Raw genomic sequence first — 27,299 nt, forward strand, 5'->3', positions numbered from 1 at the left:
AAAAGGAGTCACAAAAGCTGATCTCTCTCCATCACTGGGAGTTAAGGGCACCTGCCAGTAATCCTTGGTAAGATCAATTGTGGTAAGATACTTAGCTCTACGCAGCTGCTGTAGGGCTTCATCCATCCTAGGCATGGGGTAAGCATCTGACACTGTGTGACTGTTTAATTTTCTGGATTCCACAAAGAACCTGGTGCTGCCATCCTTCTTTGGTACCAGCACCACTAGGGTGGCCCAGGGACTGTTGAACTCTTGCATTACCCCTAGTTCAAATATTTCCTGTATCTCCTCCCTCAGAGTCTGTTTAACTCTCTAAGGCACCCTATAAGGAGCCTGCTTAATAGACCTTTGGGTCCTGTAGCCACCTGGTGCTGCACCAGGTGGGTGCACCCTGGTTTTCCAGTGAACATGTCCCCAAACTCCTGTTACACTGCTTGGATTTCTTGAGCCTGGGTAGGAGATAGCTGCTGGGACATTGCTACCCCTTCCACTGAGGTATCAGTCCGAGTCTCACTAAGGAGTTCAGTCACCAGATCTCCCTCAGACTCCTCCTGCAATCCACTGGCAATACTCAGCACAAGGGCCTCTCTATCATGGTAAGTTTTTATCATGTTAACATGGTACAATTTGTGCTCCTGCCTCCTGCCTAGCATTTCCACCATGTAGTTAACATCACTGACCTTCCTTACCACAGTGTAGGGTCCCTCCCAGGCTGCCCGCAGCTTGTTGTGTCTGACAGGAATGATAATCATTACCTACTGCCCTACAGCATACTCTATAGCTCGAGCATTCCTGTCATACCAGATCTTTTTCTGCTGTTGGGCTTCTGCCAGGTTCTCCTGGGCCAAGCCCATGAGTTCCCTGAGCCTTGTCCTGAGGTTTAGGACATCTGCCACAATAGACTCCTTTGGAGTTCACAGTTACCCTCCCACTCATCTTGAATTAAATCTAGAGGCCCCTTCACCCTATGCCCATACAACTCAAAGGATGAAAAAACTGTGGATTCCTGGTGAACCTCTCTTTAAGCAAATGACAGATGGGGTAAATATTTGTCCCTCTCCCTCTTAAACTGGTCTGCAAATGCCCATAGCATGGACTTGAGTGTAGATTTTAACCTCTCAACAAGACCATTAGTCTGGGGATGGTAGGGGTTGTCTTTATGGTCATAAAACGTACAAAGAGACATATTATGCAAAACTTTTATTGACCTGGGATTTCCAGAGATGTAACAGGGTACTGCAGGACCTGTAAACAGTGTCAAAAGGTAGCAAACTCCTGTAACACTGGTCAGAATTCTCAAACCTGGGTAGGACAGTACTTCCATAGACAAGCCAGCAGGTCTGATATGAAATTGGCACCTATGTCAATCAGTTTTTCTTTTAGTTAACCTACCCTGCTGAAAATCTCTAACAAAGCATTTGCCACCTTTTCTGCCTCAATGGAGGACAAAGCCATTGCCTCAGGGTATCTTGTAGCATAATCTACTACCACTAGGATATACCTTTTCCCTGTGGAGATTGGGGTACTCAGCGGCCCCACAGTATCAATAGCTACCCTCTGAAATGGCTCCTCAATCACAGGCAAAAGCATCAAAGGAGCTTTCACCTTGTCTCCTGCCTTGCCTACCTTTTGGCACTGGTCACAGGTCCTGCAGTACCCTGTTACATCTCTGGAAATCTCAGGTCAATAAAAGTTCTGCATAATACATCTCTTTGTACGTTTTATGCGCATATGACCGGCAAAGGGAATATCATGGGCTATGGCTAGCAATGCCAGATGGTAGGCTCTAGGTACTACCAACTGCTGTATTCTCTCACCCTCTAGCCCTCCCTCAGGGGTCAAGTCTCTATACAGTAACCTCTTGTCCCAGTATATAGATTCCCCCTTCCCTTGAGAATCAGGTGCCTCACTAGCTACCTGCTTCAGGCTTTGTAATGTAAGGTCTGAGAGCTGAGCCTGTCTCAACTCTCTCTTTGTAGCCCTTCCCAGCTTCCCTTCCACAGGAAGTCTGGTATCCCCTGACAGTGGTACCTCACTGTCAGCCTGGGTAATACTACTCACCTATGCTCTTGCAGTCACTCTGTCCAAGGGAACATCAGTACCCACAAGCAGCTGTGGCTCACCTTCAGTCTCACTGCTACAGGGAAGTTCCCTCCCTGAAGTAGCCATCTCACCAGTCCTGGCTGCAAGTGTGCAGTCTGTCTGGGTCTCCACCAGGCTACCAGACCCACATGTGTGTCTCCAAGCCTGACTGCGTGTAACTGGATGAACACATGGTACTGCATTATCAAAATAATTCCCCTTTCACGACATCTGCAGGGATATCCTCAAACACACCTACTTGCTGGATTCTTTTTCCACCTTCCCAGTAAAGGGGAATCCTAGCCAAAGGTATTTGGAATGGGGTCCCTCCCAAAGCTCTGACTGGAGTAAACTGCCCAGGCAAGTAGTGCTCCTCTGTAACCATTGCAGGCCTCACAATGGTTAGGTCAGAGGATGTGTCTGTCTTAGCAATAGTCTCTTTGCCATTCACTACGATAGGATATTACCTCTTGTGGTAGTTTGGTACCCTTGTTTTCTCAAGACAACCTACTGTTGGCATTTTGTCATTTCCACTTACTGGCTCACTCACCTTTTATTCCCCACCTTGTCTCCGTGGACATCTATATGCCACATGGCCCCACTGGTTGCATTCAAAACATTCAACCCTAGGTCCTGGTCATGTACCTGGACTAGTGGCTTCCCCTGCTACTAGCAGATTCTATTGGGGCAGTCTGGGTTCCCTTAGACCCATGAGCAGCACCGGATATTCCTTTCCTGTGCAGGGATGCCCTGCTTGCTAGATATAGATCTCTCTTCTTCCCCAACTCATCTACACTAGAGCATTGTCTATCAGCTAACCAGATCCTCATGTCCTCAGGCAAAGTGCTAAGGGCTTGTTCCCTCACCAAAAGGTCTGCCAACCTTTCAAAAGTGGTGACCTGACATCCACTCACCTACCTATGAAAATAAGTGTTCAGTTCAGCAACATATTCACACACACTTTCATCTGCTTTGTGTCTATGCTCATAAAATCTTGTCCTATAAGCTTCGGGTGTTACCTTAAAAATTCTAGCAAACAGTTCTTTACAACATTATACTTTAAAAAGTCAATGTTAGATAGTTTGGACAGAACATTTACAGCTTTACCATGAAGTAAGGGGGTCAGGAAGCGTACTCAGAGCCTTTGGTCAACATCATACTGTTTACATACCCTCTCAAACATATGAATGAAACTATCAAAATTATCCCTCTCTGTACACTCTGGAAGAAATTTACTGACCTTTGTTGCTTCTGGGGTTTGATTATTCCCTTCCCCATTACCTCCATGACTCTGGTGAAGAGTCAGCATCTACTTTTCATGTTGCCTCTGCCTCAACCTCTCTTCAGTTTCCAGGCATAGCGGTTTCTCATTCTCCTCAGCCTGCAGACATCACAGTTTCTCATTTTCCTCACTCTCTAGATGCCTCAGTCTCTCTGCTGCTTCTATTTCCAAATGCTTGGCCTCCAACTCAAGTCTCTTTAGATCCAGATGTATTTTTAAGTCCTCTGTAGAAAGGTTGAGCTGTCCATTCTCTGAGTGTTGTACATCTCCACGGCCAGTCTGATTGTCCTCTTGGTTGCTATTCTCTGATACAGCTGTGACTAAAGCTGCAATCATGTCTGCTTTAGTCAGGTTTCCATGCACCAGCCCTTTAGCCTGGCGCATTTCAGCCAGCTGGCTCCTTGTCAGCTTGCCATACTCCTCTGCTGACATGCGTGCCTGCTGTCCCTGACTAACTAAGCTAACAAAAGAAATAAAACAATTGTGATCTGAACTCTGAATGTTCACTGCATGGCTGATTTAGAGTACAAAAACACCTTCAGTGATCACTGTATATAAGCTACAGGAATTTACTATCGACACCACTACAAGCCAATTAGTATGTGATGTGGCTAACTCACAACTATCAAACAATTAATATTTGATGCGGCTATCCCACCACTGCCAAACAATTAATATGCGATGCCCGTGTACTGGCCCAGTAATCAAGGAGCTTCAATCCTCACCACTAGCACCAGTGAGGGGCATCCACAGTGGGAGGATAACAAGTACACACACAGTAAAGTACAATTTCTCTTGAGCACACAGAGATCACAGTCAGTCTGGGACTGGTTTCTCCCTTTCTCTCCATATCCCCTATAAGACTCCCCACTGGCACAGTTACAGGGTTCAGATCTCAGCCGAGTGGTCAAGCCAAAACCTCCAGCACCCTCTCTGTCCAACCAGTGCTTCATGCACCTGCCCAAGTAGCTGACACACACACACTTTGAGACTTGATTTATACACAAACACACAGACACTCCTGGGGAAGGCTGGCACAGGTTCTCCAGCTATGCCCCCTTCTTCCCAGACTATACGGTAGTACCAACTGCCACCATCCACCCTTATCAGCTACTATAAAGGCCCTTACCAAAGGGTGTCCAATTCTACTGTGCAATGTTATTATTATCCAATTGGTAAGTGTGACAAACAGCAAGGCTATTTATAAGTGGCTTGTACAGTATCACCAAATACATGTAAGTACTCTAAGTGCTTAACTAATCTCTACATAAAATAGCCACAGTTAAAATGTTTAAAATACTTAATAATAAATAATAATAGCACAAGACAATACTCATTAATTCAACACAATGACAGAGTTCAGAAATCACAAGAAATGCTTTAAAATAACAGAGGACAGTCTCACATAAATATAGAAAATATCTAAACTAATCTTACTGTATTTCTATCTTTTTCTAAGAGAAATCACAGTACCCTAAATAACTTACTTACAAGTGTTGGTGAGTTGATGTGTTCAGGTTCAGACGCAAATACAAAATGCACTCTCTTTCTCTTGAGATAGTTCTTAAACTGATAATACACATTACTGCAGAGTCATTTCAGATTACGCCATTCTTGTCACTTCTGCTTAAGTTTCTCAGGCTCACAGAACTTAACATTTAACATTTCTTTGTGATCTGCAGCTGCCAGGAAGTCACAGCAATAAAAGACACTTTACATGTGAAACCTAGTAATTATCTCTATCTTAAGACAATAGAAAGAAGCTCCTAGCCCAGATATCCTGTCTTTTAGCTTGAGATCACACACTGTCCTAAAATTCTTTTTTTATCAGCCTATTTTTTTAGAGTTTGCAAGTTAACTCTGTATGTCCCAGTTTTTTACCATGAAAACATACATTACATAGGCATAGAGTGTATACACATTTCTGCTGTTTTCCCAGCAGGGTGCACTGTGGTTACATTTTTGAAGCTCAGCACATAACAGTTTTCTTACATTTGTAAAACAAGCCTGTGGATCATATTAATATTTAAAATGACCTAGAATTATTTACAAAATTCATCTAGCTAGGCTGGCAGCCTTCACATTTTATCACAGGGTCTATAGTTCCCAGGGTATGTGGATGCAACCCCTTTGTGCAAAGGGATGACAGGAGCCGTTTTCCATTCCACTGGGACAGAGCCAGTGCTTAGGCTGTGACTGAAAAGTGTGCTCAATGGAGATGCTAATTCCTGTTTAACCCATGCAGAATACAGCCCGGGATGTTGTCTGGTCCCATAGAAGCTATGTTTTTGGCCTCGGAGAGGGCATTTAAGATGTGCTCCTCAGAGATACTAGGTGGAAGACAGGTGTTAGGAATGCTTTGGGGTATATGTTTTCACTAATCCTGTCAGCCACCAGGTTTCCTATATCCACAGGTTCTATATATATATATATATAGTAGCATTAACCACGAGTTCAGCACAAATCTGGGCCTTACCTTTGTGGTGATTGATGTAACTAAAGAACACATTGTGGTTATCCTTAGTTAGGGAAGCTCATTTGGATTCATAGTTATCTTTGGAGGACTCAACTAGGAGTCTTATTTGCTTGTTTAAGTTGAGCAGGGAGTATTTCAATTATTGAGACTGTTCCTTCCTACTCTTAGACAGCAATTTCTTTCACCTATTGTATAGTCTATTAATAGCAGTTGTCCATCAGGGAAGTTTGTTTTTCCTTGAAGATCTTGCTTTGGTTATATCAGGTATGGCAGAGTCAATACAACTGTACAGACGCTTGTATAAAGCATTGGTGTATTGCTCAACATAGGTGCCTGTTCCATCAGTGGGAGGAGGGGCTATTAAGATATTTATGCCATCACGTAAGCAGTTGTAATTGGCCATGGAGAAATTTTTTAGTCTAGTTGTTGCTATGGGGGCGGGGTCAGGTCTTGTGTTATAGATACTCCTAGCAAGACTGATTTGTGGTCAGATCTTACCAGGTATGCTTTGATTGAAAACAGAAAGGGAGGGAATTTATTAAGGTACTGTGACATGTACACCTTCACTGATTCAGCAACTGTCCTAACATGGTGCTGCATGATCATCTATCACAAAGATGTATAGCACCATGAAGGGCGGGTCCCACTGCTGTACTGAATACTAATGGGGTATTCTATAGGCAGAGGCATGTGCTACTTAGCCATGTGCTCTCGCTAGAACACCCTCCAGGAAGGCATCAAAACATGGCTGAGTAATTCAATAAATCACTTAGCTGTGTAGATGAACACAGTCATCCTCACCACGTCGTGGTATTAAACATGGCCAAAAGGTTGCGTTTAGATACATACCATCAGTGTGGTATGGGTATTGCAGTGGGAGGAACCACTACATCACCACAGAAGACTCTTACATTGCCGTGCCAGCACATGTGGCAGTATAGGGATTAGGGTGTTGAGGGGAATCACTAGACTGCAGGAATAACATAAACTGAAGTACTGTAATGACACCAATGTCACAATGGAATCAGGGGTAGAGTGGGGCAGTACTAGACACCAAATATAACATAAACAGAAGTGTTGTATTAGCATCAATATCAAAAGAGGGGTCGAGGGAGGGAGGATATACTAGACCACCAGGATTAACATAAACTAAACTGCCATAAAACTACCAGCAGCAGTATGATGATCAGGAATGGGAGGTACACTAGTCACCAGGGCACAATAGATACCTGCAGTGATGGCACTTCAACTGCCATGAGGGTTGGGGGAAAAGAGAGGGCAAACAGGTTAGAGGCAAGTACAAATACTGTAGTGTGTGTGTGTGTGTGTGTGGGGTCTATATTAGATCACCGAACGCTTATGTAAGTGAACGGTGATTAATTGACCCCATGTAAGCGAAAGCTTACAAAACCGAGCTGTGCCCCCCACACCCCCCCCTACTTAAATATACCAACTCCGAGACTGCACTACAGTGCCGAAAAAGGCAAAGTACCGAAGCGGCCAAGTAAAGTTTTTCCCAGGGAAAGAATTCACTTACATGCCGCTTCGATATTTTGCAGTTTCAGTTTTGTCAGTTCGACCAAAACGCATTCAAAAACATGCGTCTTCGGTCTGCTGATAGGAACCCTGTGTGTGTGTGTGTGTGTGTGTGTGTGTGTGTGTGTGTGTGTGTGTGTGTGTGTGTGTGTGTGAGTGCGAGTGTATGTACATGTGTATGTTCATGTTGTGTGTCATTGTGTGTGTGAGAGAGTGACTTGGAGGTGCAGAATGTTACTGCCTGTATGATTAGCAGTTACTACCATGACATGCAGATCAGCAATGATCTGTACATTATGGTAGTAAATGAGATTCAGAGACATGCAGATTAGCAGAGAATGACTTCTACCTCATTGCGGCTAACATGTCTTTAAGTTCCAAACAGGCACATAATGGGAGAAGGGCCATTTTGACATGAGCCATATGGCACATGCTAGGCACTTTAATAAATTTTCTGAAAATGTTGGAATTCAAAATGCAGAAAACCTGTATAATGCAGGAACAAGGTCCCTTGCACCTACTATGTGGGTGCCTTTGCCCCCTAATAACCCCTGCTAATTATATATACCAACTCCGGGATTGCACATTTTGAAAAGAGTAATTTTCATTTTCATCATCTTGGTTTTTGATATTTTGTGTTTCAACATTTTGTGTTTTCAATGAATCATATATGTGTATGTGTGTGTGTATCTGTATTCGTCTCTCTCTCTCTCTCTCTCTCTCTATATATATATATATATATATATATATATATATATATATATATATATATGTGTGTATGTATACATACACACACACACAGACTCATGCAGAAAATATATAGATTCACTTTAGAACATCGAAAGCCCATAACACTGAAATTCAAAACATTGAGACCAACATCTTGAAATTTCAAAACACTGAAAACTCAAAACATTAAATCCCATAACTATTCTAGCACAACTACATACAGAAACAAATAAAAAACAAACCATATTCATTTCTTCAAATATAACTAGGGGGCAACCCCCCCTGCGCCCCCCCACACTCCCTGCTACTTAAATATATCAACTCTGAGATCACACTACACTAAAAAAGAAACAGACTGCTGAAAACACAAAAGCGAAGAACCAAAAGCAAACACCAGAAGTACACGAACAGATTTAATAAGCGCTTTCGGGAAGACTCGTATCTTCCCTTCTTCAGACAAACTACTACATACTAGAACAAATATATAAAAACTTTTTTTTAAAAATCAATCAATTAGTTGAATTAATTGCAATTGAGGTTTTAAAGCAACAATACACTTTTAAACATGCCCTGGTGCTAAACTTCATCCACCTTTAACAATCAACAGGGTTTTTCGCTGAGTCAGAATGGACAGCAGAGGAATTTGCGTTCGAACAAAAATCAAGTGAATACGAGGAACAAGTGAAATTAATGGGGGAGATGATTGAGCATTTCAATCAACCCTCCATCGTTTCTAGTACTGAAGGAGACTTTAACATTTATAATTACACCACTTTTAACTTTGATCAAGACTCAGTGAACTTTTTTTCAAAAGGTCTTTCTTTCGTTCCAGATACCCATTTTGACTTAGTTAAAACTATTATTGATTTAAAACTATATGTACGTAAGTTAAATTTGAAAGTTCTTTTTGGGGAAAGATCTACCCTTACTAATTCCTTTAGGATAGCCAGCTTGTTTAATCCACCCTTACAGGAAACATTACGTTCTTTTGAGAAGATTTGTGAGTTAGATCTAAGAGCACTTGATGCTAATAAATGTAACAACAGGAACAATAATCTCAATATAACATCATATCAACGTAACTTGATTCACCTTTTACGTGATGCTAACATTAGGGTGATGAAACCCGATAAGGGTGGTGGATTGGTCTGTATGGACCACAATGTCTATGTAGTTAAGATGTTAGAATATTTGAACACTGGTTCCTACAAGTGCACAAGCATTAATGAAGTTAATATAGCTTATTGTAAAATTAGAAGTGTGCTTGAAGACCTTTTTTTGGAAAAGTTTATTGATATTGACCTATATAGGTATTTGACTATTTCTGCTCCTAAGTTACCAGCACTGTTTGGCACACCCAAACTTCATAAGTCAATTGAGAAACCCCCTTTCAGACCCATTGTTGATGGAAGGGGGTCTATAACGTATGCTTGTGCCAAATATGTAGACAGTGTGCTCAAGCCTCTTATTGAGCAAGAACCCCAAATCTGTAAAGATTCGTGGAGTTTTCTCCACAATATTAACAGTTTTCCCTTTGATCCTCACCACCTGTTCCTCACTATTGATGTGAAGGATCTATATACAGTCATTCCACAAAGACTGGGTTTAGAATGGATCAGGGAATTTCTGTTATTTAGGAAAGTTAATGACAATACTATATATCTTGTAGAAATCCTGTTAGAATTACTACTGACTTATAACTTCATGGTGTTTGATGGTTAGCATCTATTTGCAAACTTTGGGAGTAGCCATGGGCTCCCCTTGTGGCGGTAGTTTCGCCAATTGCATTATGGCCCACTGGGAACGAACATTACTATTCAATGAACCTTTGTTCATAAACTATGTCGCCTGGTACACTAGGTACCAGGACGACATGTTTCTATTATGGAATGGGCCATTAGAAGTTGTACCATCTTTCATTTCCAGAATTTCTGAATTGACAGACTTTCTGGAATTCACATATGAAGTGCATGCTAACAGTATCAATTTTTTGGACATCAAGTTATTTAAAGATAGAGTTAACTCTAGATACAAAAGTGTTATATATAGAAAACCAACATACTCTAACGCTTTCTTACATTATATTAGCTGTCACCCTTACCATCAGAAAAAAGCCGTTGTCAAAGGTCAGATGGTAAGGGCAGCTAGGATGACATCTAATGAAAGCGATTTTACTGAAGAGTGTAACAACCTTAGTTCTATGTTCATTAATAGAGGCTATCCAAGCTCTTTAATAACTGACATTAGATTTGAGGTTATTCAGAAACGAAAAACTGGTTATTTTAAACCAATTCTTCCAAATGAAATTGAGGTTCCTATCACTGATTCTAATGTTTATAGTGAAGCTATAACTGATATCAACAAATCAGAGTTTAGAACGAGTTTCTTATATACTTATAGTTTGGACTATATACCCATTAGGAATATTCTACATAAAAATTGGGCACTAATTCTTGAAGACCTCAATTTGATTACTTGTTTCGGGTTAAAGCCTAAAATTTCATTCCGAAGAGGTATTAACCTAAAAACATTACTAGAAGTTAAGAGATGTAATGTTAACAAAAGAAGCTCTGGTATGAGCAAATGTGGCGCTTGTCGCCAATGTAGATCTGTTAACGTGGGCACTAAAGTCACGGTTAGAGATAAAACTTTTAACATCATGGGGAACTACAATTGTGATACTAAATCAGTTGTTTACATCGCTAATTGCATGAAATGCACTGCTTTTTATATCGGCAAAACTGAACGTAAGTTAAAGCAGCGCATTTATGAACACAATTATGCTATTTCCAAGAAAGATCTCAATAATGCTTTAGCACGCCACATCTCAGTGCACGAGGACCATACTTTTAAGTTTATGGTCTTAAAACATATTCAAGATGACCTTAGAGCAGGTCCTTGGCAAGAGCTCTTAGAAAAAGAGGAATTATTTTGGCAGATTCGAACTGCTGCATATTTATCCCCCAGAGTCAACTAGTATGTATCCATTGCCTGTGTGCTTAAACATTTGGCGCTGCGAAGATAATTTTGTATATATATTTTTTTAGTTGCTTGGTTATAACATATTTATGACCTTCTATATATTTACTTTTTATATTTTTTATATCTTTTTATATTTTTTACAATTTTTATGTTTTTGAAGTTTAACAAACTAACATAGGCTAATATTAATAGCCTTGTATTTAGAATAATTGTTTCTTAACGCTTTAGGTATGTCAATGTGTCACTTTTGGTGTGGGTCATTTTTTGAATGAGGGCATGTTTAAAAGTGTATTGTTGCTTTAAAACCTCAATTGCAATTAATTCAACTAATTGATTGATTTTTAAAAAAAGTTTTTATATATTTGTTCTAGTATGTAGTAGTTTGTCTGCAGAAGGGAAGATACGAGTCTTCCCGAAAGCGCTTATTAAATCTGTTCGTGTACTTCTGGTGTTTGCATTTGGTTCTTCGCTTTTGTGTTTTCATTACACTACACTACACAAAGTTGTGTTATGTTGTAGTATAGCAAGTAAGAAGAGAACGTGACTGAGGTTACCTATGAAATTTCGATAAGTATCGCAGAGTTATATAGTAATGTGTAATGTTTTAACAGTTAAGTATTGTTTCTAAGAGAAGGGTGAGGATAGTTTTTCACAATTTAAACAGGAAGTCATGGAGCGTGGAATGGTATATTTGCCTTTTCTTCTGTGTAGTGTGATTTCTGAGTTGATATATATATATATACATATATATATATATATATATATATATATATATATATATATATAAGTAGCAGGGGGTGTGGGGGCGAGTGGGGGGCAGTTGGGGCGCAGTGTGGTTTTTTTTTTTATTTGTTTCTGTATGTAGTTGTGCTGGCATATATTCAGTGTTGATTTCCTATGTTTTTTAAATGTTATGGGATTCAATGTTTTGAGTTTTTATTGTTTTGAATTTTCAAGATTTTGGTCTCAATATTTTGAATTTCAGTGTTATGGGCTTTCGATGTTCTAAAGTGAATCCATATATGTATATGTATATGTATATGTATATGTATATATATATATATATATATATATATATATATGTGTGTGTGTGTATATATTTGAATTTTCAAGATTTTGGTCTGACTGTTTTGAATTTCAGTGTTATGGGCTTTTGATGTTCTAAAGAGAATCCACATATACTTATGTATGCATTCTGCAGGACGATACTTCTGACCAAAAGGCATTGCTTCTTCATAGGAGTTTTATTTATTGTGCCACTTTTCTGTTCACTTCTACCTCCCCAATGTACACATTACTTTTTGAAATTATGCATATAATCTTTACTGCTCTTGCTAACGTTGGATGTTTGCTAGGGCTTAGTTTACCTAAGTTCAATGAATTTTCATATTCTGTCTGCTTCATGTGACAGCTGACTGCAGTCCTTTGTATTTTTGTTAACCTCTGTGTCTTCTTTTGTGCACTACAGAGTACAATACTTTCAAAAAATAATACACTTACCATAACCTTGGCATTCCTTAAAACCCACCAGTGCCGCGGTAAACATTGTCTGAATTATCTGGATAAGTGCCATGATTTTGGTGATTTAATTTTATCTGCTTGTTCTTCGATAAACTTTGCCCAAATGAAAAGTACTTCAGCTTGTTCAGGATTACTGTTGAATATTTTTGCAAAGTTTCAAACTGCAAATCTAAAAAGAAAGACATTAATTACTTTTGTGGAAATAATTCACTGTGTAAGGGCAGCTTCATATTCTCATTATAAAAAAGGTTGGCAACGGTCTGAGTACAGCTTTTAGAACATATCGCTAGTTATGGAAGAAATGCAATTATTTCAGCTAATATCAGCAATAATGGCAATTTTGCACTCATAAAAATGTATTTTGGACATTTCTTTTTGAAAATCAGAAACTGATTTCATGTTAAGACTGTGAGTTTATAGCAGAAGATTAAATTTGTGATCTGATTACGTAGCTCATTTTGTTTTTCCTAGCTTTAATTCCCTCATTCTCCACCTGCTGTTGTGTAATTCAAGGCAAATCACTTAACAAGTCAGAGGTCCTGGACTCCATTGTAAAAATGGGCCTGTATCTTGTTATATGTTTAAATGAGAGCTTCTCATCTATGGCTTCTGGGTATGAATGATGAGCTCATATGATGAGTAACGTTTCATGTTTGGACTGGCTAATGGTCAATCCTATAACATTGGATTTGTTTTTCTAGTTGTGTTTTTCATAGGTTCATAGGTAGGTACTAGGCTATCAGCCCAAGGGCCTAAGAAAGCCTAGCCAACAAGGTTCCCTGGCTTACAACACCCAAGAAAGTTATTTTCCTGTGCCCTTGATGAGCAGAGCCACAGAAGTGATCCCTGGGGTGTATTTCCTATTTCCCATCCACTCATCAAGATTTTTCTTGAAGAGTGCTAATGAGGAACTTTGCTTGACATAGATGAGTGGCTTGTTCCAGAGTATGGGAAGTCTCTGGGACAGGAATCTATCCCTCCAGCATGTCCTGTTTATTGTGGTGACAATGTTTAGCTCCATAGAGTGTGTAGCTCACAGGGATTGGGATTTCTTTAGGTGTAGCATGTCCAACATCTCTGGGTTTGACATAGCTTTATATGTTAGCCAGAGAGCATCTCGGAGTAGGCGATATGCTATGGATTAAAGCTTGAGTTTTTTGAGATGGTCAGTGTAGGGCATCTGTTTGAGGCCAGTAATCCTCTTTGTGAGGTACTTCTGTAGCCTTTCCAGCTGCTGCAGATGTCTTGTGAGGTACATTCCAAAAGGGGTGTTGTACTCTATAATGGGTCTAATGAGTGTCAAGTAGAGGGGAACAATGACCTCTTTTTTCCTGGATGAGAACCCTTTTGTAATGAGGTATGCCATGTAGAAGGACTTCCTGACTACTGTGGCGATGTGATTATCAAAGGAGAGACTACTGTCCACCAGGGTCCCAAGGTCTCTTATCACACATTCAGCATTAAGAAGACTGCCGCCTATGTGGTAGTTCATGGGTACAGAGTTTTTACCAAAGGGGATGACAATGCACTTTTTGGCATTGAGCTTGAGGCCATAGCTCTGACACCAGGCATCTGTCTCAGTGAGGCCCTTCTGTAGGATGTTCACATCATTTGGGGACTCGACTATGGCTCCTAGGGGTCTATATTATAACATCTAAGTCTTAAAACTTCAAATGTTATAATATCGAACCCATTCCATCGAAAGACCAGAAAATCGAACAGTCAGAATAGCAAATTTTTTCCCAGGGAAAAAATTTGCTGTTCCGACAAACATACACACAACACAAGCACGCCAAAATAAATAATCCACACACATACACTTCACAAAACTGTATACTAAACCATACATACACTACTAGCTATCCACTTACCTTAACCCAACCCTAACCCTAAGGTTTGTAACTACCGCACACTCACATTACCTGCTCCCTAACCCTAAAATCCCTATTGCACACTCACCTTACCCGCTCCCTAACCCTAAAGTCCCTATCGCACACTCACCTTACCCGCTCCCTAACCCTAAGGTCCCTATCGCATACTCACCTTCATTCACACACTTACCTTAACCCGGTCCGTAACCTTCGCTCCACAGTTGAGGAAATAGCAAAGCTCCAGAAATGGCCCACCGAATACTTTCCCTAGGAAAGTATTCGATATTCTGCAGCTTTGCTATTTTCAGTGTTTGGTGCATAGGGTTCGATATTATCACATTCGAAGTTTTAAGACTTCGATAATATAGACCCGCTTCTAGTTTGCAGTCATCTGTGAACTTCGTTAGCTAAAGGCCTTCTGTGTCAGCCTGTACTTCAGAGAAGTAGGCACCAAACAAGAGAGGTCCCAGGACTGAACCCTGTGGTACTCCACTTGTCACTGGTTTGAAGTCAGATTTAGCATCTGCAACGTTTACAATGTGGGCTCTGTCAGTGAGCCAGTTGGCAACCCATCTTGTGACATAGGGATTTATACCTAGTTTAGTGAGTTTAGCTATAATTCCAGAATGGGGGATGGTGATGAAAGCCTTGGCGAGGTCAAGATAGGCTGTGTGAACCACCTTACCCTCATCTACAGCTTTGGTGATTGCCTCAAAGAAGTCGATCAGGTTCAGAAGGCATGATCTGCCATTCTCAGACCCGAACTGGGTGGGGTCCAGAGTTTGGAGGTTACCAATGTCTTTGTTTATGAGTTCCATGATGATACGTTCCATGGCCTTACAGACTAGGCTTGTCAAGCTAATAGGGCGATAGTTCCTGGGATCAGTGGTGGCTCCCCCTTTGTGGAGTGGGGTAACTGTTGCTATGCAACATTCAGTGGGCACAAAGCCTAACGTGAGGCTATGATTGAACATGGTGCTTAGGTGGGGGTGGGGAGTCAGTGCATTCTGAAGTTCATGTACAACGCAGCCTGGGATGTTGTCCGCTCCCATGGATGATGTGTTTTTGCCTTTAGAGAGTGCAGCTTTTACCTGTGTAGTTCTGATTACAGGGACTCTGCATTCTTCCTGTATAGATATGGGCCCTTTAGGGGGTGGGCGTGGGGGGTTGGGGGGTAAAGTTAGCACTGAACCTATCTGCCAGGATGTTGGCAATATCAGTTGGTTCTGTAATTTTCATGTCGTTGTGCTGTAACTCAGAGCAGATCTGGGTGTTGCCATTGAGATTCTTGACAGCTATAGAATGCTTTGTGGATGTCCTTAGAATCACTGGCAATTTTGTTTTCGTAGCTAGCTTTGGAGGATCTTATAAGGGATCTCAGCTTCTTACTGAGGCTGACCTGGGAGCTCCTTCACTCATGGGATTTTGCTCTCTTTTGCAACAGTTTCTTCCTTCTGTTGTAGAGTTTGTTTATGGCAGGGGACCATCACATTGGCTTCCTTTTTTTGGAGGATAGCATCTTGGTTCTGTTTGGGATAGCACGATCCATGCACTCGTGTAAGTGCTTATAGAGTGCATTTGTGTAGGATTCAGCAGTCATAACTGTATTGTCTATCTGCATGGGTGTCATGAAGTTCCCCACTTCTGTCTTAAGAAGCATGAAGTTGGCTTTGGAGAATTTTTTTACCTTGGTTTCCTTAATGGGGGGGTGGAGACAGGATGTGGATAGCTAGGGTGATTAGCTTATGGTTGGATCTGACCAATGAGGAGTTGACTTCAAGTGTGGAACACCAGTCACTCATGTTGGCAATGATGAGGTCTAGGATATTGTTGCCCCTGGTGGGGGTGTGGATAAGTTGATCCAGGGCATTGGAATTTATGAATTCCAGAAAGTGTTGAGTGAAGGAGTTGGTACATGAGTAGTTTTCCCAGTTAATGGTGGGGTAGTTGAAATCACCCATTATTAGGGTGTTTGGTTGAACCCTAATATTTTTCAGTATATCAAGAAAAGAGGAGTGAGAATCCTGGGGCATGGTAGGGGATCCGTAGCAAGCTACAATTTGGATTGCAGTTTTACCCAGAGTTAGTTCACTTGGATAACCTCAGATGCATTATGCTGAGCAACTAGCCTGGAGGTGTGGATATCCTTAAGGAATATGGACTCAACACAGCCTTTGGTGTTCTGGTCCAGGTTAGATGGCCGAAAACTGTGGTATGAGTTATAGCCTGGTAATGCAGGGGTGCTCTCTGGAGCCTTGAACAAGGTCTCAGTCACTACACAGATATCAATGTTCTCCATTTTAAGGAGTGCCTTGAGGTTAACTTTATCTCTTAAAAGCCGGAATAAATCTGAAAGTGTTACTTTGTTTGGGAACAATGCCCCACTCATGCATTTCTGGAGACTATAACCACATTTCTTGATCCCAGAGTCATATGGAAAAGTTAGTAAATTTCTTTATTACAGAGTCGTGTCATACTCTCCTCCACCAGAAAGCTTCCAACTGTGCATGGGCACTGACTGCATTGATGCTTAATGTTGATAAAAATAATTTGCATGCATTTTAAACAAAAGGATAATAGTAGGGGGTATCCTCCTTCTCTTTTGTTATTTGCTTTAGATTTTGAGTCAGTTTGCAAAGAAAACAACTTACTCAGAAATTCAAGAATATAAAATTGTTATGGCAATCAAGAAAGGTTGGCATTATTTGCAGATGATATTATTTTGTACCTGATAAAATCAGAAAAGGACATCTCAGTGATACGGAACATCTTTAGACAGTTTCAAATCTTTTTCAGGATATAAAATTCATGAAGATAAAACAAAGGCTATAGATGTAAACTATGTACCCACATATGAATTGGTCCAGCTATATATATATATATATATATATATATATATATATATATATATATATATATATATTTATGGGGACACAAAATTAAATATTTAGGGGTATGGATTAAAAAGGATTCTGTTATCACAGCTAAGGATATGTGGGAAGAGACTGAGCAACAGATAATACAAAAACTGAGGAACTGAAAGCTGTTTATGAATATGGATAGCAAGATACAAGCAGTGAAAAAAAATTTAAATCCCTTTAGTTTTGTATCCAGGTCAGGCATATTTTTATCAACCAGAGCAGACATTGTGGACAATAATCAATAAAGAGTTGAAGGAATTTATCTGGGAGGGAAGAGGGCAAGGGTCAAGTGGGATAAGTTGATCCTTCCAACAGAACAAGGTGGTTTAGGATTACCTGATTTGAAGAGATACTTTAAAGCTACACCATTAAGGCTCAAATACATATCCCAAGAAGAAAGCTATAATTCAAAGTGGAAAGGGATGATGATGAAACTGGAGTAATTCAAGAAATAAGGAGAGTGTGGAATTTTGAATACAGATCCTTATGAAGAATAACAACAGCCATACAAAATATAATATTTATAAAGTAGCAGAAAGTATTCTAAGAAGTAAGCCAACATGAAAATGGAGAAAGGAGATTTTGCTGATAAGGATGACTGCAATTAGGAGGACAGAGAATAGGCAAGAGGGGGCTGGAATTTATTGGAGAAACCTAGCAAAGGAACTAAAGTATTGGGAGCAAATAACTAGAGAGGGAAAGGTAACAGAATGGGAATACGCCAAGAAGATATTTGGACTTCAGGCTAGAGACTGCCTTCCCTATCAAGGATTGATATCAGAGTATAGAAAAAAGAAATGGATAGGGAAATCCTAAGTGAAAGACCTGGTCTGGTAGAGTTTTTAGTTGAATCAAGAACAGACGCTGCTGTTAAAAATGGGTAATTTGTTGGGCATATAAAATATTGCATGATAACTATAGGAATTAATGAGAGAACATTAGAAAAGATTGGGAAAAGAGACTGGATAAGCAATTCACAAGGAACAATGGGGGGGACATATGTATGGCTCCCAACTATGCAAAAAAGTCTAGAAGATTTTGGATGTTTGCTTGGAAGTATTTGCATAGCTATGTTTATATCCCAGCAGACTCCAAATGATTTTTCCTCAGGTAGATATCAAATGTTGGAGGTGTGATAGGGAAGAAAGAGGTAACTGGGAACATATGTTGTGGGAGTGTAATAAGTCGGCATTCTTTAAAAATTCCCTACAAAATGCTCTGTCAGAAATATTGTGTGAGCAAATGGGTGTAACTAAGGAGCTGAGACCCATGATCTGAATTGTTTAGAAATAATAAAGACTTGCTAAATTTAATTATGGTGGCTGCTAAAAAAGCAATTGCTAGAAAATAGAAATCAACATCTAAAACTACTGCATTTAAAGTATCAAATATTGTAACAGAGTTAAAAGAACTGGAAGTGGGATCTTTAGAAAAGGGTAAGTGCACATTACATAGAAAAAATGGAAATTATGGGAACAATATATGCAGAATAATATTTTGTCGGAGGAGTGAGACAAGGGAAAGCAGGAATTGAGCAATTTATATAATGTTGGCTTGATGATAGTTATACAAGAAAATATGTAATGCATATTTGTAACTAGGAACATGTTAATATGGTTTGCTTTCTTTTATATAAATGTATGTTTGCTTGTGTTTTAAGTGATCATTTAATAAAGGTAATTAAAAAATCCTAGTAGAAGTGTGTTAATTTATCATACCTTACCCACTAGATGTGTTTTCCTTTATCAAATTTCTGATGCTGTTTGGAGAGCTCTGCTAGATAAGGAGTAGGAATTGTCTGATTATGATATCTTATTGGTTGTTATACTTTTAGATGTGCAGCAGCCATTTTACAGAGATAGGATAAGCCTTTCCATGGCTAAGTTACATTTTTTCAATTATCCACTGTGTGTTTACATCGCCTCTCTTGTGAAATTTAAACACATTTAATGCAGAAGATGCAGAACCTGCTTTAGTCACAAGAGACAATATTTATGGAATCTCCCTTTTTATCTTTGCTTTTTACTTTGTACATGGAATCCCAGTCATACACTGTTTTGTAGGTGTATGACATTTTGAGGGTATCCATGACTACAAGTAATATAGAACTGGTTTATAAGCTTTTATACAAGTCCATGATCCAATGTGGGAAAACAAAGCCCTCACAGCTCAAAATGTTTTTCATTATTACTACAACCTGTAGAAGATCTTAGAAAAAAGGAACCACCAATTGCAACTTCCAAAATCATTTCTGTTGCAGAATAGATATGAACAGATGTCTACCATGTTGAAGAGTGTTATCAATGAAATAATCTCTGAATTTCCAAATAATAGAATGACAATAGTTTATCAGTTTTCTGTAAGTTTTTTGCCTTTTTCCCTAATTTTTGTTAAAGTAATGTGGATTTATGCATATGGTTTATGTGCACCTAGAAATCTTGTTGGACCAATTACTTGGCTACATTTGCATTTCAAAATTAAGCTCTTGACTTAAAACACATTTCCAAGCCATACGACATTTTTTTATTAGCAGTCAGTCTGGAAGATGTTCTCCTCATTCCTACAAGTGTGGATGTTGTAAACATCCTCTCAGTAAGTTTAAAGTCATGGAGCCCTCTTTCTGAGTATCATTCTCTCCATCTTCTTAGATGAAGCTCTACTTCCATCAGAGACTGAAATCACAAACAGTTAAGTGTATCTCACTAAGGCAGGCTCTGTTGAAATTAAGTTACATTATTCTTTGTACCACACAGTAAGAGAAACGAGTAATTCTTAGCCACCAGTGGCCTCTGTATTTTTGTACATAGTTACCATTATTAAATATCATGTGCTTCTGATGATGGTGCATACCATCCAGATGTTTGCTTTCACCAGCACTACCAGTTATATTTTGAAATGCTACAGTAATCACTTCGATTTCCTTAGCGGGGGGACGTCCCTGTGAATCAGTTTGGCTGAAAGCCCAGTTAGGGAGGGTTTTGTTTACTAAATATTCATCCATGTTCAACACCTTACTTGATAACACACATTTTTTTTTCATTTATATTGTTATGACTTGGCAATCCATTAACACAAAATGGTTGTCTTTCTGGGAAGTCCAATCAAGCCAGAAGTGAGCCTGGTGTCAGTAGCTGTGTTTGTGAATTAATTTGACCAGTCCAATCAGCTGTAGCAGTTTATGCATACTTTTATTTAGTAAAAAAAAAAAAACATAAATAAAACAAAATCCTGTATTCTTATGGGCTCTTAAGAGGAGATCTTTGTCTTGCATTTTGTGCCATTAGGGCTCATACTCTCCTTTATCAATTGCATATCTTTAAGACTGATAGCCCCACTTATACTGGAACAAAGGACCCCAGTCTCTACCAGCATATTAATAATTCACATTGGAGGGACAACTGTATTACTCCTCAGCTACCGCACCTCTAGACCAGACTGCCTTTGCAAGTTAATCTTACAGAGAGACTCTGCTATCCTTCAGTTCTGACTTGGACAAATGTATGGGTACCCCTTTAAAGTCATTCCCAATTTGACCTGTTTTACTCTTCTGAAGAAGGGAAGCATACCACAATGGTGTGTACTGGCAAGGTGTATATCGTCCTAGAGAACCAAATTGCCTTTTAATTCCTATGATCTTATAATATGTTTGTGGTGCAGGATACAAAGGATCACATAATATTTAAGTTAAAGATGTAGAATGTATACTGATGAATGGCTGCTCTTGTATGATGTTCTCATTGGCTAGGATGATGAGATGCATTGTTTTTACAATTTTGTAAGTCAAGCAAAGTTTTCAAATCTTTGTACAGCTTGTTTTTTCTATTGCATGACTGACGAGGGCTGGAGATGTTGCTAAGTTTCTTTATTATTATCTCTTGTCTTCATCTGGATTGTCGTCTCTGGCTCTAGTCTCACGGTGCAAAGCCATGCAATGGGTAAAGTTTGTGACAGAAGAAAGCATGATTTGGGAAAGCCAAAGGCGTAGAGATTGGGGAACAAGTGAAAATAAATTCCCATTAAATGCAGTAGTACTGCTAAACAACAACAAATTCCAAGGGTGTCAGAGGGCATTCGTGGTGGAAGGAGAGAGGACAGACAGTCTTCTTAGTGACAAGAAACAGAGTTTTTTCTTTTCTGAATTCAACCTCTGGATGTTGTGGGGTACATATCCAGCTGGATAGTGATCCTTTTGGGCCTAGGCTTTGGCAGCTCTTGCAGATTAGATTTACATGTCCAATAGGTGGCTGAAATTCCTGGGTATCTGCTATTTGTATTAACTTTCTTGTAACTTATTTGTGTCATGATTATTTTTGAGCAGCCATGGCTTTTTGGAGGATAATATGAATCATTGAGGAAGTGTATGACAGACTATTTTTATCTGCATTAAGTTTTGGATTTTAAGGACAGTCATATGCACTGATTCTGTGAGTCGTACTTTTGTTATTTGTTTTATTCCTGAGATGCAGTTACTGCAAACATCTTGAAATAAAAATACTATTTAATAGTGATCACTCAGTGGCTTATATTATTGTATAAGCTGTGATTCTGACTTTTTTGTTAGGTTGCTGATCAAAGGGCTTTTTGTCATAAGGTAAACCACTGTTTATTTTATGTTTATTAGAAAATACCTCATCTGAAGCAAGGATGGAGGTTTCAGTGTAGTTTAGCTTTTGTTTTACTTTGGGTTACATTTGGCTTTATAGTCAACCCAACATTTTGTTCCAAAATTGCAATAAACTTTCAGTGAACTTTTGAAACTTTGAAACTTGTGGTTTGCAAAATGTCTTGCTGTGATAAATCTGGTCTTTTATAACTGCTGCTTTGTTATTACAAAAACATCTAATTTACATGCCAATTAACACAGGGGCACAGCTGTATTACCAATAAAATATATAGCCTGAGGACTTTTGTAACATTCTACATTGTCAGGAGATTCGCTATTTTACTGCAGGTATCACTTTTTCTATCACTTTTACTAAGAACACTTAGGAACATCTGAAATAACTAGTCTCATGTGATGCAATGACATCCTTATATGTTTGACAAGTTCATAAATACTTCTGAAATATTGAAAATAATGTCACAATTGAGCTTTTTACCAGAATCTGACTGCATTTATATGCACTGAAACGACTATTATTTCAAACTAGCTCAGTTGCTGAAATGATAGATAATTGAATTTTATATAAGTTGTAATTTCCCCCTGCTAAGTGCTGGAAGTAGATACATAACACCCTGAGTTCTCTTCAGCTTAATGCTGGTTGTATTACTGTTAGTCTGTCAGAATGGTGTAACATTATTTAAATTCATTAAGCTTTGCATTTAAGGATACTCTGAAATATTGAAGGTTGCTCAAGGATATCCTAAGATATTTATGACAGTGAGTAGTACATTCTTATTAAGAAGGTTGGATGATGTGGGGATAGTGAATCATGAAGTACAATGCATTAGCAAGGAGGAAGTAAGGATAGCTAGGAAGAGGGTGAAGAATGATAAGGCTGTTGGTCCAGATGACATACCTGTGGAAGCATGGAGGTGTTTAGGTGAAATGGCAGTGGAGTTTTTAACCAGATTGTTTAATGAAATCTTGGAAAGTGAGAGGATGCCTGAGGAATGGAGAAAAAGTGTCTTGGTACCGATTTTTAAGAATAATGTGCAGAGCTGTAGTAACTACAGAGGGATTAAATTGATCAGTCACAGCATGAAGTTATGGGAAAGAGTAGTGGAAGCTAGGTTAAGAAGGGACGTGATGATTAGTGATCAGCAGTATGGTTTCATGCCGGGGAAGAGCACTACAGATGCGATGTTTGCGAGTGCTGATGGAGAAGTACAGAGAAGGTCAGAAGGAGTTGCATTGTGTTTTTGTAGACTTAGAGAAAGCACATGACAGGGTGCCTAGAGAGGAGTCGTGGTATTGTATGAGGAAGTCGAAAGTGTCAGAGAAGTATGTAAGAGTGGTACAGGATATGTATGAGGGTAGTGTGACATTGGTGAGGTCTGCGGTGGGAGTGACGGATGCATTTAAGGTGGAGGTGGGTTTACATCAAGGATCAGCTTTCAGCCGTTTCTTATTTGCAATGGTGATGGACAGGTTAACAGACGAGATTAGACAGGAGTGCCCGTGGACTATGATGTGTGCAGATGACATTGTGATCTGTAGTGAGAGTAGGGAACAGGTGGAGGAGACCCTGGAGAGATGGAGATATGCTCTAGAGAGAAGAGGAATGAAGGTCAGCAGGACTAAGACAGAATACATATGTGTTAATGAGAGGGAAGATAGAGGAATGATGAGGATGCAAGGACTTGAGGTGGTGAAGGTGGATGAGTTTAAATACTTGGGATCAATAGTTCAGAGTAACGGTGAGTGTGGAGAAAGGTGAAGAAGAGAGTACAGGCAGGATGGAGTGGGTGGAGAAGAGTGTCAGGAGTGATTTGTGACAGACGAGTACTGGTAAGAGTGAAAGGGAAGGTCTACAAGAGGGTAGTGAGACCAGCTATGTTATATGGGTTGGAGACAGTGGCACTGACAAAAAGGCAGGAGTTTTAGGTGGATGTGGCAGAATTAAAAATGTTAAGATTTGCACTGGATGAGACAAGGGTGGACAGGATTAGGAAAAAGTATATTAGAGGGTCAGCCCAGGTTGGAAGGTTTGGAGACAAAGCAGAGAGGCAAGATTACGTTGGTTTGGACATGCGCTGAGGAGGGATGCTGAGTATATTGGGAAAAAGATGCTAAGGATGAAGCTACCAGGTAACAAGAAAAGAGGAAGGCCTAAGATAAGGTTTATGGATGTGGTGAGAGAGGACATGCAGGTGGTTGGTGTGACAGAGCAAGATGCAGAGGACAGGAAGACATTGAAACAGATGATCCTCTGTGGCGACCCCTAACAGGAAGAGCCAAAACAAGATGATGAGTAGTACATTCTTATTAGAGTTCTTTTTAACTGATAGTTTTAAGTGTACTTATAAAATTAATATATTATACACATTAATGTTTGCCACACGATTTGAATTTACTTCCCTTTTTACATATAAATTGTTCCAGTTCTAATTTAATGCTGGTAATGATGACAAGAACTATAACTATTCAATGAAATGACAGATAATTTACCAGGGAGAGGGTTATGTTCTGGTAGCAGCAGAAGTAATGTTTATGAAGTAACAGTGATAGAGTAAAGAGAAAGGAGAATTGATGGTGCTGGAAAGAATATGAAACTACTAAATATCAAACTTCCAAAGAAAGAAAATGGGCAAAGGGAGAGGGGATATGAAAGGTAAAGAGCGAAAGGTATATGACAAAACCCTTAACAAAAATGTTTGAATCGGATGTTGCAAACATGGAAATAGAAATTATTTAGATGAACATGAAGGAAGAATTGAGCTTGAAGAGGAGTTGCCAACATTTGTTTTAAGAAAATTGATACAGGTGTAATGTGTAATATTTAAGCAACTGAAAGGACTTATTTCCTTTAACGTAATCTGTCAGTCCTTTTGCAATTACTAAAACTAAATATCATAGAAATTAAAGAGGAAAGTTTAGCTGCCTTACACTGCCTTACACTGGACAAAAGTTCTATATTTATTAAATCTGTCAGAGTTTATTCAAGAAAACAAACACACATTCTACCTATATGAATGGGAAGTGGATTTTAAACATTACAACACATTAGGAAATTGTTGGACAGCAGTAAGACAGGGTTGTAAATAAAGAAATGATGAAAAAGGTAGACAAAAGTTAATTGTGATATTAAAAAGAAATTTGAAGCGACCAAGTCAGAAATAGGAAAGTAGGAGAAATGAAGAAATAAAGTCTGGCTGACTAAGTTTGCAGATGCCTGCAAGCTAGGTGCAATCACTGAATCCCTAATGACTTAGCCATCCTGCAAGGATGTTTGTCCCAAATAAATAACTGGTGCCAAAATCATGGATTGAAACTAAATTGCAAACTATACATTATTATATCATTTGGGAACTCATCTGTCCCAGAAAACTATCACAGTAACAATATACCCCTAAGAGCTGACTGACCCTGTTGTTGAGGATTTGGGAACTTTGTGGTCAGTGACCTGACTTTTGACCAACATGTGTCTATTGATCTAAGAAAAAGTCCTTCTATATTGCACAGCTTATAAACAATGGGATTGAGTCTAGATCAAGAGATGTTATACCCCCCCCCTTTACTCAGCCCTCATTAGACCAATTATTGAATATAATGCCCCTTTGGAGTGTATCTATCCAAACATATGCAACAACTGGAGCCCCCACATAGATACCTCACTAAACGGATACAAGGCCTACATGGAAAGAGTCAAAGCCTTGTCAATATACTCAGTATCCTTCAGACTATCCTCCGGTTCATTACTGATGGATTTACTGCATGTCAGCAATTCAAAGGTCTAGGGATCTAAATCTCTTCTGCAACTTCAGTGGAACAGTTTGGAGGGAGAGGTATATCCTGCAGAGGATACCGCTGCTCTGTAACAGACTTCCCATCTGCATAAACTAAAGTTCATCCCTGTCCATATTCAAGGACAACTTAGATATAAGGATGGGAAAGAAACGCCCCCTGTACTACTAATGGATGGCTGCAGCTGCTAAATACTTTATTTTATGCAAGGATTCTATCAAATTATCTGTTGTATAATCCCATTTAGTCTCATTAAGGGTAATATATGATTTCATCCATGGGATGGGTAAGGCCAATCTCTAACCAAACGGAATAGGTAAATTCAAACACAAAAAGTTAAACTGGCTTGGTTTAAAATGGTGCGCAGGCCTAGCACTTACCTATGAGGCTATGAACCTATAAAGGATCAGATAAGTGACAGGAATGAGCTTTCAATGGTATCAGTATATAACATCCATTATTGTTGTAAATTAAAAACTAATCTGTAGTGCTAATGTTTATAACAGTTGTAAACTGAGGGACAAATTCAACCGCTGCATCTGTAGGTAAGCTCTTATGTACAAGGGACATGTACAGTCACTTTAATTAAGTAAGAGTGATTTTAGTGCATTTTTAAAAGTGGTTGGTTAGGCTGGAATTCAGGCTTGAACTGTGCTTTAGAATTTAGGGACAGTGACAGCTAAGACTTTAGATAGATTTGTCAGGTGATGCTAGGGTTGACTGAGAGTGCACTTGTGACACAAAAAATCTGACATGCTGTTAAGGTTTTAGTAACACAGCAAGAGTTTTTCAGTGATTTAAGTTTAGAAATATACAGATGTGTGTTCCTATCTTAAAAATAGTGCAGTGTCATAGAAAAAATGTGTGTGTTATTAAGAGATATGCAGTGACATTCATGTCTTGGGATGGCTAAACATAAAATGGTAAAACATACTGAAGCAAGTCTGTAGTTTTCTGATGTTTACTTGGAATGAACTACCAGATATCAGTAATAAGTACTGTACAGTTAATATTATTGTGTCTTTTACAAGTAGATGTTTGGAGTCCAGTGTGATATATTCAATTAAATACAGTGTTTCAGTTATAGTAGGAATTTACACATGGTATGCTTTGTGTCGGTGTTGAAAGATTGTAAATAGGTCAAACGTAAGTATTTGTACTGGATGGAAAGCACCTGATATATTCCAGAAAGTGGAGGAGTTGGGAATATTGCAGTTACATTGCCTACTTTTTGTGTTTGCTGAGTAGTTTATTTGTAGTTAATAGGCTGTTGTGTGATTGCAGTCAGAGATGTGGGCTGTATAATTTTTGCTGTTGCTGTGAGTTAATCCCACATACACATTTCCAGGTTTTCTGTTCAGGCAGTGGTTTAGCTGTTCTTGTGGTGAACCATAACTTGTCAGTCTCCTTACCTGCCTGTAGCTCTGTCCTGCACAACAAGGTCACTGCCTTCCATTGGGAATATTCCGATTCTTTTCTTTGTTGGACAGGG

General features: G+C 39.3%; 1 protein-coding gene across 2 annotated transcripts in view; it reads right to left on the bottom strand.

The window, feature by feature from the left end:
• The window catches only part of OSMR (oncostatin M receptor), a 1,030,877-nt gene that overhangs the window by 996,484 nt on the left and 7,094 nt on the right, over window positions 1-27,299 (bottom strand). For both annotated transcript variants that reach the window (XM_044069885.1, XR_006364564.1), the window contains exon 2: window positions 12,588-12,777. In XM_044069885.1, the coding sequence (XP_043925820.1) occupies window positions 12,588-12,660 (73 nt within the window). In that variant the 5' untranslated portion in view covers window positions 12,661-12,777. The remainder of the gene's footprint in view (window positions 1-12,587; window positions 12,778-27,299) is intronic.

Source organism: Protopterus annectens, chromosome 1.part0 (assembly GCF_019279795.1).
Source record: "Protopterus annectens isolate FY-2018-M chromosome 1.part0, PAN1.0, whole genome shotgun sequence".
In the NCBI taxonomy this organism is placed as follows: Eukaryota; Metazoa; Chordata; order Ceratodontiformes; family Protopteridae; genus Protopterus; species Protopterus annectens.